Below are 16,012 nucleotides of genomic sequence, written 5' to 3'. Positions count from 1 at the left end.
AGTATTGTCTGTTGGGAGTTAACTGACAAGCATTTAGAATATACTGTTCAATATGACAACCAGTCCAATGTGGTTGTTAAAATTTAAATCAGTCAATAATCAAATTAAAAATTGAGTTCCTCTACCATACCAGCCATATATTTCAAGGGATTAGGAGCACCATGTATGACACAAGTGTTGTAGCACATCAGGTTAAGCCACTACCATGATGCCAGCATCCCATATGGGTACCACTTCAAGTCCAGAATACCCAATTTCCAATCCATCTTCCTGCTGATTGCCTGGAAAAAGCAATGAAAGATGGCCCAAGTACTTGGATCCTTGCTCTCATGTAGGAGATCCAGAAGAAACTCCTGGCTTCAGTTTGGGCTAGTCCTCGCCATTGCAGCCATTTGGAGAGTGAGGCAGCAGATGGAGGATCTCGCTTTCTCTTCTTTTTGTAACTTTGTCTTTCAAATAAACAAGCAAATAAATTGACTTGTAACTAGTATATGCCATGGTAGACAGCACAGATATTGGACATTCTCTTTACAGAAAGGCTTTAAATAGTGCTGATATAAAAAAGACATAAGTGACAGTTCTGTAATAGTAAGTTATTGTCCTTTTTGTCATTTTAATACATATAAGCTCTTATTTTTTTATAGGACAAGCATGCTGAAGGCACACCAAGTGACTACAAGAAATTTAAGCCTTGCTGTGTCTGATTGTTTTTGGAAAATGGTACGAGAATCAGTGGAGCAGCAAGCAGATAGCTTCAAAGGTAAGTTGGATTTTTAAAATAAGCAGATATATTTAGATGTCTTATTAGTCGATGGTCATTAACAGATATCAGAATCTTTACACAGGTAGGGAACTGTTTTTGTCAAGGGCCATTTGGACATTTGTAACAGCATTCACTGATCATTCAAAATTGCCAGCTTGAATTTCAGGTTGCCATGGTAGGGCCAGATTAACTGCTTTTGTGGAGCTCATATAGTCAGTGGGCTAACATCCCCACTCCTACAAAGTTGGTTTACTATTTACTACTGGTAACATAGAGAAAGTAGAAATATGCCATCCTCTATTTGTTGAAAAGAATGGAATTTTCCCCTTTCAAGGGAAACCTTGCTTGGAACACACAACAAACTTTATTGAAGCTAGAAAGTTTGCACTCATGTTTTGGAGAAAGCTTAGAAAAACATTTACCCTTTTCAGAGAGAAGAGAGCAAATATCGTGAGAAATGGAGCACTCCATGCTTTAGGTGCATCGGACTCTTTCCTAAATCCTGCACTTTGCTGCTCCATTGTCTTTGCTTTCGTAGTTTCAACTGATGAGATTCTCTTTCCCATTCTTTTAGAAGTCCTACTAATTTCACCTAGTGTTTCGGTAACCTTGTAAGTATTATTTGTATTTCCATGTTACATGAGAGAAAAACAGGCAACAAGTTACCTAAATGACCTACGGGGGTCATACAGCCATGGGTAGTTAACCCAAGATTGGAATCTTAATGGAACCCATTTTTTTTAACAACTTATTCAGCTGTTTCAGTTGTGTGCTTTTGAAGACTAAGACACTAGAATCATAGCAAATGGTAAATAAAGTTTTTGCAGTAATGAACATCTGCAAAGTTAAGAGCTCAGATATCCAAAGAGCCTTCAGTAAACTCTCAGAAATTCAGTTTCCACAGGACATAGGCTAAGTAGCATAACTTTTAGCCATTACATCTGAAAAAGAAAATCATCAGACTTGAACATTTTCCCTTTTTTTGCAGCAACACGTTTTAACCTTGAAACTGAGTGGAAGAATAACTATCCTCGCCTGCGAGAACTTGACCGGGTAATGTTTGGATACCTCACGTATTTTTTCTATGTTGTCATCTACTGTTGTGTCCTCGTAAAATTTGCATGTATGGGAGAATTCTGGTAAGACAGATTAATTTTGATCTTAAATATTTTAGAGCTGTGAAAATACACTTCTAAGTTATCTCTTCATATTTAGTTAAATTACTTTATGGCATTAAAAATAAATTGGAATTATGATTATCAAAATAAATACTTAAGACATTTTCTGAGAATGTAGACTTTTCTTTAAAGAAGCTGTAAGCTGTTCAGTTAATGTATTGTGTAATTAGAATTTTTTAAATTGTACATTAAGCTTTGACCTTTTCAGCACTAAAGACCTTAGAGAAGCTTGTTGTAGTTCAGTGGAAGCCAAGTGTTCTTTCTCCATAATTAAAAAAGGACATTATTTGTAAAACAGAGCATTAATTTACAGTTACTGATACTGTAAGTATGTTTTGATGCTTTCACAAAACATCATGTGGAAATCTTAAACTGTAAAAAACTGCATGCGGAATGAAGCACATCAAGTGGATACTTGGGTTGGTTTGGTTGTCTTTCTCTGGATAAAAAAGGATTCTATGAAAGAGGCTGTAGAAGAGCTATTCCGCTGGTGGTGGATATTTAAACCTCAACCCAACCTAGTGATTTATTAGAAGTCTTCACCTGCTTGTGATTGCATCTGGAAAATCAGAACGGAAAATCTACTGTTGTGTGAAAATCTTACTTTTTGTATCCATGTTTTCTAGAATGAACTGTTTGAAAAGGCTAAAAATGAAATCCTCGATGAAGTCATCAGTCTAAGCCAGGTTACACCAAAACATTGGTGAGTGTTCGCTTTGATGTTAGTTCCTTTGCTCAAAAACGATGTGTTATAATGCAAAAGTAAAACTTAGCGTTGCATTATTGCCCTTACTCATCCTTTAGAATATTAAGTAGACAAAAGCAGGAAAGTATAGCTTTTGCAAAAGTAATCACTGTGATAGTCTAATCAATTGAAATGGTAGAAAATAGCTTTTTTCCTATATGGTCCCTTTAAATACTAACTCATCTTCGATTTTGTCTTAATAAGTAATTGGCTTATTTTTTTAAATAAAATCATTTAGGCAGAATGTCATCAAGTGCTGTAAATAGCAAAAGGCTTAATTTTCCACTGAATGAAGATTTTAACTAAATGCTGCTTACAAATTTTTATTCAGTCGTTTTAAGGATGACAGCGGGCAGGAGAGAAATGGAGGGAGAAATGGGCAGGGACAGACAGAGATCTCCTGTCTGCTGGTTTACTCCCAGATGCCCACAACAGCCGGGGCTGAGCCAGGTCAAACCAGGACCCTAGAGTTTATTCCTGAGCCCCAAGGTGGCAGGCCCTCTCAGCTGCTGGAGTCTGCCATCACCTGCTATCACTCAGTGCGTCCATCAGTAGGGAGCTGGAATCGGGAGCAGAGCGGGACCTCCAACCCAAGTGCTCTGTGTCTGCTGCTCTGTAAACCTAAACGTGCCTTGTACGTAATTCTCCACGTCAACATATTTGGTTTTCAGTGGCTGCATAGTAATCCAGTTGATGTGCATAAATAAATAAACCAATAAATTTATTTGATAAACCAAATAAATGTGATTCCAAATAGAAATCATAGGTTATTTCTTTTTTCAAACATAAACAGTACCACAGTGAGATTCTCATAAGTCATCTTTGTCAATAGTATCTTTATTTTCATAAATTCCTAGCAGTATGATTACTAAATAGAATTGCACTCATTGTTTACCGAACTTCTCTTCATTACCTAAACTTCTGATCACAGCAACTAGGATGCAACTTGGGAAGCCACTTCCCATGTCAGAATACTTGGGTTTGACCAGGCCCAGCCCAAGCTGATACAGGCATCTGGGGAGTAAACCAGCAGATAGGAGATCTCTGCCTATCTGTCTATCCCTTCTTTCCTCCCCTTCTCTGTCATTCAAATAATTAAATAAAAATTTGTAAGCAGCGGTTAGTTGAAATCCTCATTCAGTGAAAGATTGAGCCTATGACTATAAACTAGTGAAAGTATCTTATTGTGGTTCTGCCTTTGTGGCAAGGCAGATAAAGCTGCTGCTCACAATGCCAGCATCCTACCAGGATGCCAGTCTGATGATTCCTCCACTTATGATCCAGTTCCTTGCAGACGGCCTTGGAGAAACAGCCAAAGATGGCCCAAATGGAAGATCCAGATGAAGCTTCTGCCTCCTGACTTCTGCCTTGCCCAGCCTTGGCCATTGAAACCCCTGGGAAGTGAACCAGAGGATGAAAGATTCATTCTCTCTCTCTCTCTCTCTCTCTCTCTCTCTGTCTCCTTTGTCTCTCCCTCTCTCTGTAACCCTGCCTTTCAAATGAATAAGTTTTTGAAAGAAAAAAGTTTTATTTTTAAAATATATATATTATATTTTTAAAAGATTATAGATATTTTAATTATACATTTTATTGTTTTTATTTATATATTTTTATATCTTATTTTATATTTTATTTATATAATTTTATTATATATTATATAGTATTTTAGACTATTATAGATATCATATATTATTAAAATATATGTATATATATTTTAAAGATTTTATTTGAAAGGTAGTTACACAGAGAAAGAGAAAGAGCTCTCTTCCATCTACTGGTTCATGCCCCAGGTGGCCAGTTTCCACGGCTCAGCCAGGTGGGAGCCGAGAGCTTCATCCAGTCTCCCTCCTCGGTGGTTGGAACTTACAGACTTTGACCATTTTCTGTTGCTTTCCCGGATCATTTATCAAGGAACTAGATTTAAAATGAAGCTGCCAGGACATGAACCAATGACCATACGGAAAACTGGTGCTGCAGACAACTGCTTTCCCCACTGTGCTACATTCCCAGCCCCTTAAAAATGTTTGCTTAAATAAAATGGGATGTAGGAAAAAGAAACTACAGTGTTAAATGTAAATTTATGGAGGTCATCCCTGGATAGTGGTGAAACCTAGAATAGAATAGAAATCTGTACTGTATAAGACAGTTGGGATAATTGGCAGAAGATAGCAATAAGTTGCAGGTGGCATAACCAAATGATGAGTCACACTGAGGGAATTCCATGTGAGGTCGGGTGTGACGGTTTAGAGGTTTCACTGTGCAGGAACCTGTACAGGTCCCACTCTGGACTTGGAGAATCATAGTTCTCCATAGGGGAGCATCAAGGCACGGAGAAGAACAGTGAGAATGTAACATTTTTATGGAACAGGATGTTGGGAGCGCATGAAGATTGTTATGACTGAGGGAAGCAGTGAGGCTCGCACAGTGCACTGCAGCTTGGTGATGAGCAGGCAGTAGAGGCCGAGGAGCAAGAGGTGACAGTAACAGCCCTGTAGGCTGTGCAGCATGAGCCCTCTTCGAGAAAGTGACTTTTGGCTTTTTGTTACGGTTTCTTTGCAAGAGTATCTAGTGATAGAGATTGTTGTTGCATTCTTTATTTATTTATTTATTTTTTAATATTGGAGTAGCCTGTTACACTTTACATTTTGGAGGAAAGTCAGAAAAATATGTTCTTGAGATTTTTTTTTTTTCTGAATTGGAATAATTCTTTCTCTGTCTAGAGACCTATGTTGTTTTAAGACATTTGTTAAGGTAGATTTTTAGCTTGACTGCATCTTTTCTATTTTTTTTTTTAAGATTTGTTTGAAAAGCAAAGTGACAGAGTGAGACAGTTAAATATCTTCCATCCCCTGGTTCACTTCCCAAGTAGCCACAACAGCCAGGGCCTGGCTACACGGAAGCCAGGAACCTGGAACTCCATCAAGGTCTCCTTCATAAATGGCAGGGGCTCGAATACTTGAGCTGTCCTCTGATGCCTTCCCCAGAGCATTTGCTGAGAACGGATTGGAAGCAGAACACCGAGGACTCAAACTGGTTCTCCGGTTCTGGGTTGCCAGAATGAGAGGTATCAACCTGCTTCACCACTATGCCAGCCCCACTACATCACTTTAATGGATGGAGTATTGAAAAAATATTATCTAGCAGTGTCCCATAATATTTTATGCTCTGTGCTTAATCAAATAAATTATAAAAATTATACCAAATGGCCCAGCACGATAGCTCAATGACTAAATCCTCACCTTGCATGCTCCAGGAACCCATACAGGCACCGTTTTTGTGTCCCAGCTACTGTGCTTCCCATACAGCTTTTTGCTTGTTGCCTGGGAAGGCAGTAGAGGATGGCCCAAAGCCTTGGAACCCTACATCCACATGGGAAACCTGGAAGAAGCTCCTGATTCGTGATTTCAGATTGGTTGAGCTCTGGCCAGTGCAGCTACTTGAGGAGTGAACCAAGGATGAAAGTTCTTTCTGTCTCCCCTTCTTTCTGCACATCTGCCTTGACAATAAAAATAAATCTTAAAATTATACCAAAATAATTTTAGCCTTGGACTCCAGAACAAGGAGATACAAAGTGTGTATCAATATTAGACTAGTAAGTACCTGCACGGATGTTTGGAATATTAGTTATTAGAGTAGTGCAAGCCTATATGAGAATCTAGTCCTCTTATTCTCAGCTAAGAAGAATATAAAATGGCACGGCCATCTCAAGAAAGTTTGGTAGTATCAAGAAGTGTCAAAGTTTGGTATTATCTTAAAAAGTTAACATACAATCACTCTGTCACTCAGTCAATCTGCTCTTACTTGCCCAAGAGGAATTAAAGTGTGCGTACAAAGACTTGTACATAAATATGCATAACTTGATTTGTAATAACCAGCATGTAGCATCAGCTTAAATGTCCGTCAGCAGGTAAATGCAGTAGCAATACCATTCAGCGATAAGAAGTGAAATGTTAATACATAAGACATAATTATTCTGAATAAATGAAAACAGATGAAAAAGAAAACACATATTAGTGGATTTGTATCAGTTCCTGGAAAGTACAAACTAATCAGAATGATGGAAAGCTCTGCTCGTTCCCACCTTTTAGGTGATGGATATGTGTTATTATCGTGATTATTGTGACTCACTGATGCATAAACATTTCAGAGCTTATCCAAACCTTAAAAATGTGAAGTTTATTTACATTAATGATACCTCAAAAACTGAATGTCAGCTTTGGTGTTTTGCAATTTTTGTTTTCTAATTTCAGGGAGGAAATCCTTCAACAATCTTTGTGGGAAAGAGTTTCAACTCATGTGATTGAAAACATCTATCTTCCAGCTGCACAGACCATGAATTCAGGAACTTTTAATACTACAGTGGATATCAAGCTTAAACAATGGACTGATAAACAGCTTCCAAATAAAGCAGTAGAGGTTAGGATATAATTTAATTAAATGGGTAAGAAGCATCATCTGAAGAGAGTAGGAGCTGTGAAATTTAGCTTTTATTCCTATCACAGCCACTCTTTCCTTTTGGTCCTTATATTCCGTTATTCCTTAGTGCTCTTCTGCATGTTGGAACTAACCGTAATGCTATACCAAATACTACTCTTTTACAAATTTACTGTTACATTAGCCTGAGGATATTGGTTCTTTCAAACATACCATTTAGCAGCACTAGCAAAAATTTCCTCAGATGTAAAATATCTTAAATGTGTTCCGTAGGCACAGATTGTTTAAATAAAACATTTGATAAACCAAACATTTCATTAATTTTATTCAAAGCTCAGTAATACTTGCGTACTCTTCCCATAGGATTCAGTCTGTTACCCGTGTGTCTTGGCTGTGACTGGATAGCTGTGGACTCCTTGGAATAGGGTTTAGCCTTTCTGTTTCATCATCTAAAGGAATGGCAGCTGTGCCCACCTCGCAGGGATGTTAGGAGGATTAGATGATGTAGGATCTCTACAACGCTTAGACAGTCCCTGAGCCATCGTAGCTGCTGAGGAATCGCAGCCTCTGTGTTCTCATCTTCTGAGCCGTCTGTCCTGCACAGAGCTCTGTGAAGAGCAGTAATCCCCTGTGCTTCTGTATGTAATTGCTGCATAAAAGTCAAGTCAGCGTTAGGAGTGTTTTCATCTCTACCTTAGAAACGAATGCCATTTGCTAATTATTCAGGTTTGATTTCCACTCCTGCCCTCCCCCGTCCCAGTTTCTTCCCCTGTCTTCCCAATTCCTTCAAGCTTCGAAGGACTCTCCCAGCCTGTCTGCTCAAAGTGTGTGTTGCTGAACCTGGGTCAGCGCTCCACAAGGCCACCGTGACGCAGTTAGAGAGCTCCTGTCAGCACTTCACTACCTCTGCTCACTACTGCCACTGACAGGACAGGAGAGTTTTACATCCAAAAGTTCAGGCAGCAGAAGTGCTCATAAAGATGGCAATGACTGTCCTGCTGTGCGTCCTCCTGCTGGGGTGGTGGGAAGGGTGGGCACCTGCTGAGGCTCAGGCGGCACACAGGTTGATTCCAATCACCCTCTGTGTATTTTTACAATCATCGATATGACAGAATTTCTTTATGTTTTAAGTAGGAGAGGACTAGGAGACAAAATCCAACACTTAAAGCCCACTTAGTCATCGGTATATTTGCTTTTGAATTATGTCTGACACTGTGCTGTTTCATTGTTTGCAAAATTAGAAATCAGCTGCAATGCAAAGCAGAATAATAGCCATATGAAAGTATTCATTCATTGTCTCTGATCTTTGGTTAATTGTAAAGATGTGACAATGACTGAATTGTTAAGGCATTTTAGACTTTTTGCAATGTAGAAGTAGGGAAACTCAGATGTCTTACAGGTTGAAATAAATAAATGAACTGAAATGAATGTATACCTTCCCTCATAGAGGCAAACCCCATGGAGCTCAAGAAGGCAGTGACATGTAGGAATGGGGATGTGCCATTCCCAGATGGCTGAGAAGAAGCTGGGCTGGAGATTGTTACATGAAGTCTCCGGGCTTTTATAAATGTTGCAGCCGTGGCGTTTGTTTCTTTATACACTGTGCCTGTCTAACAAAACATGTCAGGAGGCCACGTCTGTCCCACCAGCGCCCAGTGTGAGAGCTTTCGGTCATAGTGTATGTACTTAGTGCTCTTCGTTAATGTGGTTTCTGATAAGCTGATTTATTGGATCTGTTTAGCTTGAATTCATGTGCTACTTTCCATGTGTGTAGCATACACATAGCTTTTTATCTTAAATGATTTTAGGTTGCTTGGGAGACTTTACAAGAAGAATTTTCTCGCTTTATGACAGAGCCCAAAGGCAAAGAGCATGATGACATATTTGACAAACTCAAAGAGGCTGTTAAGGAAGAAAGTATTAAGCGCCACAAGTGGAATGACTTTGCAGAAGACAGCTTGGTATGTTGTCTTGTATTTGTATAGAAGTATCATATTTTTTATACAGTTTCTTATGTTTCTTATGTTGATACTTTTTCATAAAATTGATGTAATTTTGTAGAATACATACTGAATTTAAAATAATGAAGAAAGAGATTAATGGTCTCTCTCTACATTTTACCGTTTCTCTTCCTAACATTCACTATAACTTTCCTGGCTTTTATTTCAGAAAAAAAAAAAAATTTCAGAGTTTTCAAATTGTCACCTAGCAGGCATTTCCTGGACCTTGGATAGCTGTTTCTAATGTTACCTGCCATCTGTGGTAACAAAAGGAACTACATGCATCAAATGTTAGTCTAAAATTGTAACACTAGTCACCGTGTGTGTCAGAACTTCTGCTAAGTGTTGTGCAAGCATTTCTGATTTAATTTCTAAACCGTTCTATCACTGTCATCGACAGCTGGGGTTCGGGCCCTGCCCTGTGACTGCAGAGCCTGGCCTCCGACCGCCCGTAACCCGATACAGCTTTTGTTCTGTAGTGATTTCTCACCAGCATAAAATCAGACCTTCCTTAAGCACCTGGTTTGTTCAAAGACTGTTGAATGACAGGATTGAACAGTTTTCTAGGAAAACGCCTCTCTCACTGCAGGCTGATTGTAATTAACGTTTTCTTTTGAATGAATATGTGTCTTCATGTTTTAAAACCGTATGTTCTTTAATGTTTTAAAATTGGCTTTCTGGTGGGTTGATGTCATTTTCATTCATTTGGAAACCATTTTCAATTATAATGAATAATATGACCTATACTTTTTATGCGTCTATCCTATTTTTCATTGCTGTTAATGATGACATAATGGTTGTTAATTTTTTCTCCTTTTTTCAGAATGTTAATGCACAAGTATAAATTATTAATCCCTGAAAAATTAGGGTTTGGGGTGTTGGATTTTCATAGAGAAAGATGTGTGAAATTCCCCCACCTCTACACTCTCCTCTGCTAACTTAAGATAGGGGGTAATTTCCATTGTTTAATTTTTAGGCAGAAAGTCAACAAATCAACAGGCAAAATTTAAGTTCTGTACTTTTACGGGAGATGTTCTTTCAGGCTGTTGTAGATACATTGATAATTTCAGATATTAACTAAGCTGTTATTTTGAATAAAGCTGTGAGAGTGATGAGAAAATGAGATCTTTTTCTTTCCTTCTTGTTGCAGAGAGTTATTCAACACAATGCCCTAGAAGATCGCTCCATATCTGATAAGCAGCAGTGGGATGCAGCCATTTCTTTCATGGAAGAAGCGCTGCAGGCTCGTCTGCAGGACAGTAAGCACAGCCAGAGGCTGCAGAACTCTGGGATTCTCATTGCTGAAGGAGTCATCCAATTGGATAAATAATTACAAAAGTATAATTAGCATTTCCAAATCTTTGTCATTAATAATATGCAAAAAGTGGTTGAGCATTGTTTTTGAGTTTGCTCAGTCAACTACTCTGACTGCTTAAAAAAGCCAATAGATTGGATACATGATGCTTGTATTACTCAATTTTTTAAAAAATCATAATTCAGACTATTTTAGTATTTTTATAAACATTTGTACTTTTCATGGATTCTAAGCACATATAACTAAACTCTTATATGTGGTCTTAGTTTTTTTAATTATAACTAACTTCATATTGATAAAGCAACATGGAAGTGAAAAACATGAGTTACAATTTAGGTTTTTGGTAAATGATAAAATTCTTAATAAATAACTGTTCAAAAACTTTTCTAGCTGAAAATGCAATTGAAAACATGGTTGGTCCAGATTGGAAAAAGAGGTGGCTGTACTGGAAGAATCGGACCCAAGAACAGGTAAAAGCAAGGGCTTTCTGTCAGTCCCGTGATGACGCAGTTTCGTTCATCTTACTTCAAATGCTCAAGTAGAATGTTTGCCAAGCTCATGGAGTCCTGAGAATTTCCACTGTTTTTCTAAAAGTTAATGACCAAAAAAATACAGCAGAAAGTTATTTTTTTTTCTTAAGTGGAGTAGTTTATATTAAAAGAAATGGGAAGATGAAATATAATCCTTTGCCTCATTACTTTGCTCATTGCAGTTCTCTAATTTGAAGTAAGAAAAAAGGTATAAACAGGAAGAAATGACTAGCTTTCAGGTGATTTTTCAGTGAATACAGTTGGGACAAAATTCTTTTGAACTTTTTTTTCTTTCCTTGCATTTTCTCACCTGGATTTTTCACTTAAAGCTTATTTATTTTGCATTTTTTATTCCTGTTGTCACAAAATAAGTATAGAAATTGAGACACAAATAGAATTGTAAATTTCAGTTTGTTAATAAACATATGACAAACAATTTGGAAAACATGGAATGATAAAGTTGAGTATTTTACAAGTCCCCAACCCTCACTACCACCTGTTTTGACTCCGACCATATCCTTTTACTCTTTAAATCAAGTTTATGGCACTGTGACCTTCTTAACATTCATTCTTCAAATGAAGGAGTCAAAATAGAATATATACTAAAAATACTGAAATGAATGAAGTGATAAAAAAGAGATGACATCCAATCGAAGAAGTGGAAAAATTAATGAGACAAGATAAAGAGAATGAACAATTACTTCTCTATATTTTTGTTTTCAAGTACAGTTACTTAAATTATGGAGAGTCCTTATTTTCCCTAGTTTTTGCTTTATAAGCTAGAAGATATGTCTGAAATTTTCTCAAAATAGAAGAGACAGTCTTCTCCTTTTTGTCATGATTTTTGGGGGAAAAAAAAAGTCTTGAAGAGCTGAAGAGGGACCATTCGAGACGGACTGGCTGTGCTCTGGAAGTGTTATACGGACAGGCTGGGAGAAGGCATTCTATTAGGAAAGCTTTTCTGTGGAATCTCTCCGATTTTCTGACTTTGGGACAAGAAGAAATATCAGTTAGAAAGCTGGTGAAATGCAGATAAACTCAAGGGAGAAAGAGGCTCGCTCAGTGAAGTTAGGCCTAATGAGCCTTAGCAAATTGGCCTCAGGTACTAGTGGTAAATGTGCTCCAGCGAAATACTCAAAAGAAATGATGTCCAGTGTCTAGGAGATGGTCTCAAGACAAGCAAGAGTTTCCAAGAGTGAATTGGAAAAAAATGCTGAACTACTCCCATATAAATATTCATTTCCACTTGTGGCCCAGTTTGGGATAAAGTGCTATAGTAACACCTTGTTTAATTTGATACAGTAAAAATACCTTACAACATTGCAACAATTGGTATATGCATATTCTTCCTCTGGTGAGAAGGTTAATGAAAAATTGCAGCAAAGGGGCTGGAAGTGAATTTAAAAATGCTAGGTACCTCCCAGCAACAATAGTCTGGAGTATGATTTTTAATTAAAAAACTTTATTGAACTAAATGATACATTTTGTATTTTAATTTGTATTTTAATTTGCCAGGGGATAAACATGTCGTCAGTCAGGAGGTCTTTCAGTAATCTGGTTGTAGATATGGGGCATTTATTGAACATGATCTCTTTCTGTAGGGTGCTTTTTCTCCATCCAAATCATCCCCTAAGGTCAAAAATAGTGTATAGTAGGTGCTATAACTGTTGCTACAACTTCAAGAGTGAAACATTTCACAAACAACAAAATGAGACAAAGGGGCGAAGTTTTTTCTGCTCTCCTAAGAGAAGTAGTTCTGTACTCATAGACCAGCTACTTATGTTCATAAACCAAGGAATTGCGTTCTTTTCTTGTTGGGATTAAGTTTGTGCAATGTGTGAGATTACATAATTATTAAAACTGGGAGTGCGGTGACAAGTGCCAAATCGTGGGCCATGTAAACACAGTCTTCTTTTCAAAATTTTTAAGTGTGTCCACAATGAAACCAAGAATGAATTGGAAAAAATGCTGAAATGCAATGAGGAGCACCCAGCCTATCTTGCCAGTGATGAGATAACTACGGTCCGGAAGAACCTTGAATCCCGAGGAGTAGCAGTGGACCCGAGCTTGGTAAGAGTGCTGTGAAAGGCATGATTTCACTTCCATGATCTTTACTTCTTGCAACAAAATATTATTACTCTGAGTGGATTATTTAGGTATTTAACTTTGGTCATTTGAATAGTAGCTGACAGTAAATATTTGAGTAAAGAATGGAAATTTTATTCTCAATGTTGCTATGTTAAGGGTATCACTTTAACTTATAAAAGGGGAAATTGCGGCTTAGAAAGTGAATTTTCTTGGACAAGTTAAGTATTTATTGCAGAAGAAAATGAAGTCTGCCCAGACCTTGCACTGCATCTCACTATTCCAAATAGCAAGGCTGAATTTCTGTTCACATGTGCTTATGAGTGGAAAAAATTTAGAAAACTGTGAGTAACTTTTCATTAAATTGGAAATATCTTTGAGTTATACCTTGTCTTCCTCACTTACAATAAAGTTAAACATAGCCTACACTTTAGGCTATTATTTGCTTTTCTTTATGATGCTTATTTACAACAGATTTTTTTCAAAAAATTCCAAGCCTACACTCACTGCTATTTAATATGATATGAGGGTTCAAATCCTCATTTATGAATGAAATCCAGTTTGAAAAGTAAATGTCACTAGCAATGCAATCACATAGATAATTGTTGGCCACACATCTATTCTTACAATCTTTGAAAAATTATCTGCTAAATATGTTTCTAAATTGAGGAATAAATATACTTAAATTCCACCAGAGAGCTAACTCAGCAGTTAAAACTGTTATATTTCTGACATTGTTTATAAACTGAACATGAAATTTTTATGTTATTTTAGGGCCCAGCACAGTGGCCTAGTGGCTAAAGTCCTCATCTTGCATGCACCAGAATCCCATATGGACGCCGCTTCTAATCCCAGTGGCCCTGTTTCCCATCCAACTCTCTGCTTGTGGCCTGGGAAAGCAGTCGAAGATGGCTCAAAGCGTTGGGACCCTGCACCTGTGTGGGAGACCTGGAAGAGGCTCCAGGTTCCTGCCTTCAGATCGACGCAGTTGTGGCCATTATGGCCACTTGGGGAGTGAATCAACGGACGGTAGATCTCCCGCTCTGTATATCTGACTTTCCAATAAAAATAAAATAGATCCTTTTTAAAATGTTATTTTTATTGGAAAGGCAGATTTTTACAGAGAGAAGAGACAAGAACGTCTTCCATCCACAGGCTCACCCTCCAAATAGTTATACTGGCCGAAGCTGAGCTGATCTGAAGCTGGGAGCCAGAAAGAAGCCTCTTCCCAGTCTCCCACATGGGAGCAGGGACCCATGGTCTTGCACAGGCCACAAAGAGAGGTGGATCAGAAGTAGAGCAGCTGGGGCATGAACCAGTACCTATATGGGATGCCAACAGTTGCAGGCAAAAGATTAGCTTGCCTTGCCAACGCAGCCCCAAACATGAAATTTTTAATTTAACATAGGTGTAAGTTTATCCACATTGTTCCTAGCTCTTGGTGCTTTTAGTGATTATACATTGTGTTGGGCAGTGCAATAGGAAGATTTTTGTCTTGGAAGTAAAATGGAAGAGGTTAGTGACTTGATTTTTGCCAGGGGGAACAGGCAGCCTGTATTTTAGGATGCATATTAACTATATCTTTATTGCTCTACAAGAACAAGAAAATCTGGTTTTTTTTTTTTTCAAGTAATGCTTTGTCTAGCACCCTTTGCAAAATTCTAAAATAAGCAACAAAATACCATGCTAAGGATGTTAGGTAGAGAGGATGTTAAGAGATGTGATTTCTAGTACAGTCCAGTACATGAGCTAGTAATACTACCTTTGAGTAGTTGATTGAATGTCTCTGACCCTTAGATTTGGCATGTGTCAGATGGTATGATGATATTTATTCCATTTTTTCTTGTGATTGTGTTCAAAAAAGATAATTGGTATAAGTGAACACTGAATAGAAACATAGTAATAAAGCAGTGGGGCTAACGTTGGTATGGCTGCGGTGGAATTTAATAATGAGAAAGAAAGGCCAGGTGTTTTGCTAACAGTGATTCAGATAACATGCTTTCAATTCATGTTAGAGCATTTGGGTTCAAGTCCCAGCTCCTTTTCTGATTCCATTTTCCTGCTAATGTAGCATCCTGGGAGACAACAGGTGGTAACACAAATATTTGGGTTCCTACCAACGTGTGGGTGACACAGAATAAATTCTAGTCTTCTGTATTTGATCTGGCCCATTCCCAGCTATTGTAGGCGTTTAAGGAGTTGAGGAGTGAATCAACAGATGGAAGCTGTCTGTTCTATCCTATCCCTGCCTTTTAAATGGAACAAAAGTAATGAATAAAAACAGGAATATCTTATTTATATTTAAATATGTAATCACCACAAGGAAGATAATGTTTGGCCAGTGATTATGGTCTGAGATTGCTTCCAAGCATGAATTCTTTACTTAATCAGTATTTTCAATCTGGTTTGTTCTGTAATAGTCTCACTTCAAACTAGGAGATAGTAATCCCCCACTCTATATAATAGACTACAAGATGATTGCTTGGATATAACAGTTTCTAAAAAATGCTAAATTTTGAAGTGCATAAGCTAATAGGAAGTCAGAATAATAGTAAATCAAATCTGTCTTGAAAAAATGTTAAACACTGGTAGAATAACAATACAACATTGCTGTTGCTGCTAATTAACTTGTATAAAAAATGTGCAAACATCTCAGTATGGTGGATCAATGAGAGAAACAGACACTAACATTTTCTTCTCTTGTTTTAGATTAAGGATACTTGGCATCAAGTTTATAGAAGACATTTCTTAAAATCAGCCCTAAACCATTGTAACCTTTGTCGCAGAGGCTTTTATTATTATCAGAGGCATTTTGTCGACTCGGAGGTAAGCACTACAAAAACAGATATGTTTTAGCAATAGTTGGTAAAAGATATTGGCTTTAAACTCAATTTTATATCCTGTGATCATCTGAAAGAAAAGTCTGTATGCTTTAAAATGATTAACCTGATTTTTTCAAAGA

The 16,012-nt window shown here is 37.6% G+C and overlaps 1 protein-coding gene across 8 annotated transcripts in view; it reads left to right on the top strand.

Moving 5' to 3' along the window:
- OPA1 (OPA1 mitochondrial dynamin like GTPase) overlaps positions 1-16,012 on the top strand; it is a 76,398-nt gene that overhangs the window by 34,299 nt on the left and 26,087 nt on the right. For all 8 annotated transcript variants that reach the window (XM_041003032.1, XM_041003041.1, XM_041003036.1 and 5 more), the window contains 9 exons: positions 645-760; positions 1,752-1,816; positions 2,568-2,644; positions 6,937-7,102; positions 8,929-9,081; positions 10,271-10,379; positions 10,826-10,905; positions 12,895-13,035; positions 15,760-15,876. In XM_041003032.1, coding sequence (XP_040858966.1) covers positions 645-760; positions 1,752-1,816; positions 2,568-2,644; positions 6,937-7,102; positions 8,929-9,081; positions 10,271-10,379; positions 10,826-10,905; positions 12,895-13,035; positions 15,760-15,876 — 1,024 coding nt within the window. The remainder of the gene's footprint in view (positions 1-644; positions 761-1,751; positions 1,817-2,567; positions 2,645-6,936; positions 7,103-8,928; positions 9,082-10,270; positions 10,380-10,825; positions 10,906-12,894; positions 13,036-15,759; positions 15,877-16,012) is intronic.

Source organism: Ochotona curzoniae, unplaced genomic scaffold (assembly GCF_017591425.1).
Source record: "Ochotona curzoniae isolate NIBS_2020 unplaced genomic scaffold, NIBS_Ocur_1.0 scaffold_2587, whole genome shotgun sequence".
Taxonomy (NCBI): domain Eukaryota; kingdom Metazoa; phylum Chordata; class Mammalia; order Lagomorpha; family Ochotonidae; genus Ochotona; species Ochotona curzoniae.
The sequence above is the reverse complement of the archived record's forward strand: the minus strand, read 5'-3'. Positions and strand labels throughout refer to the sequence as shown.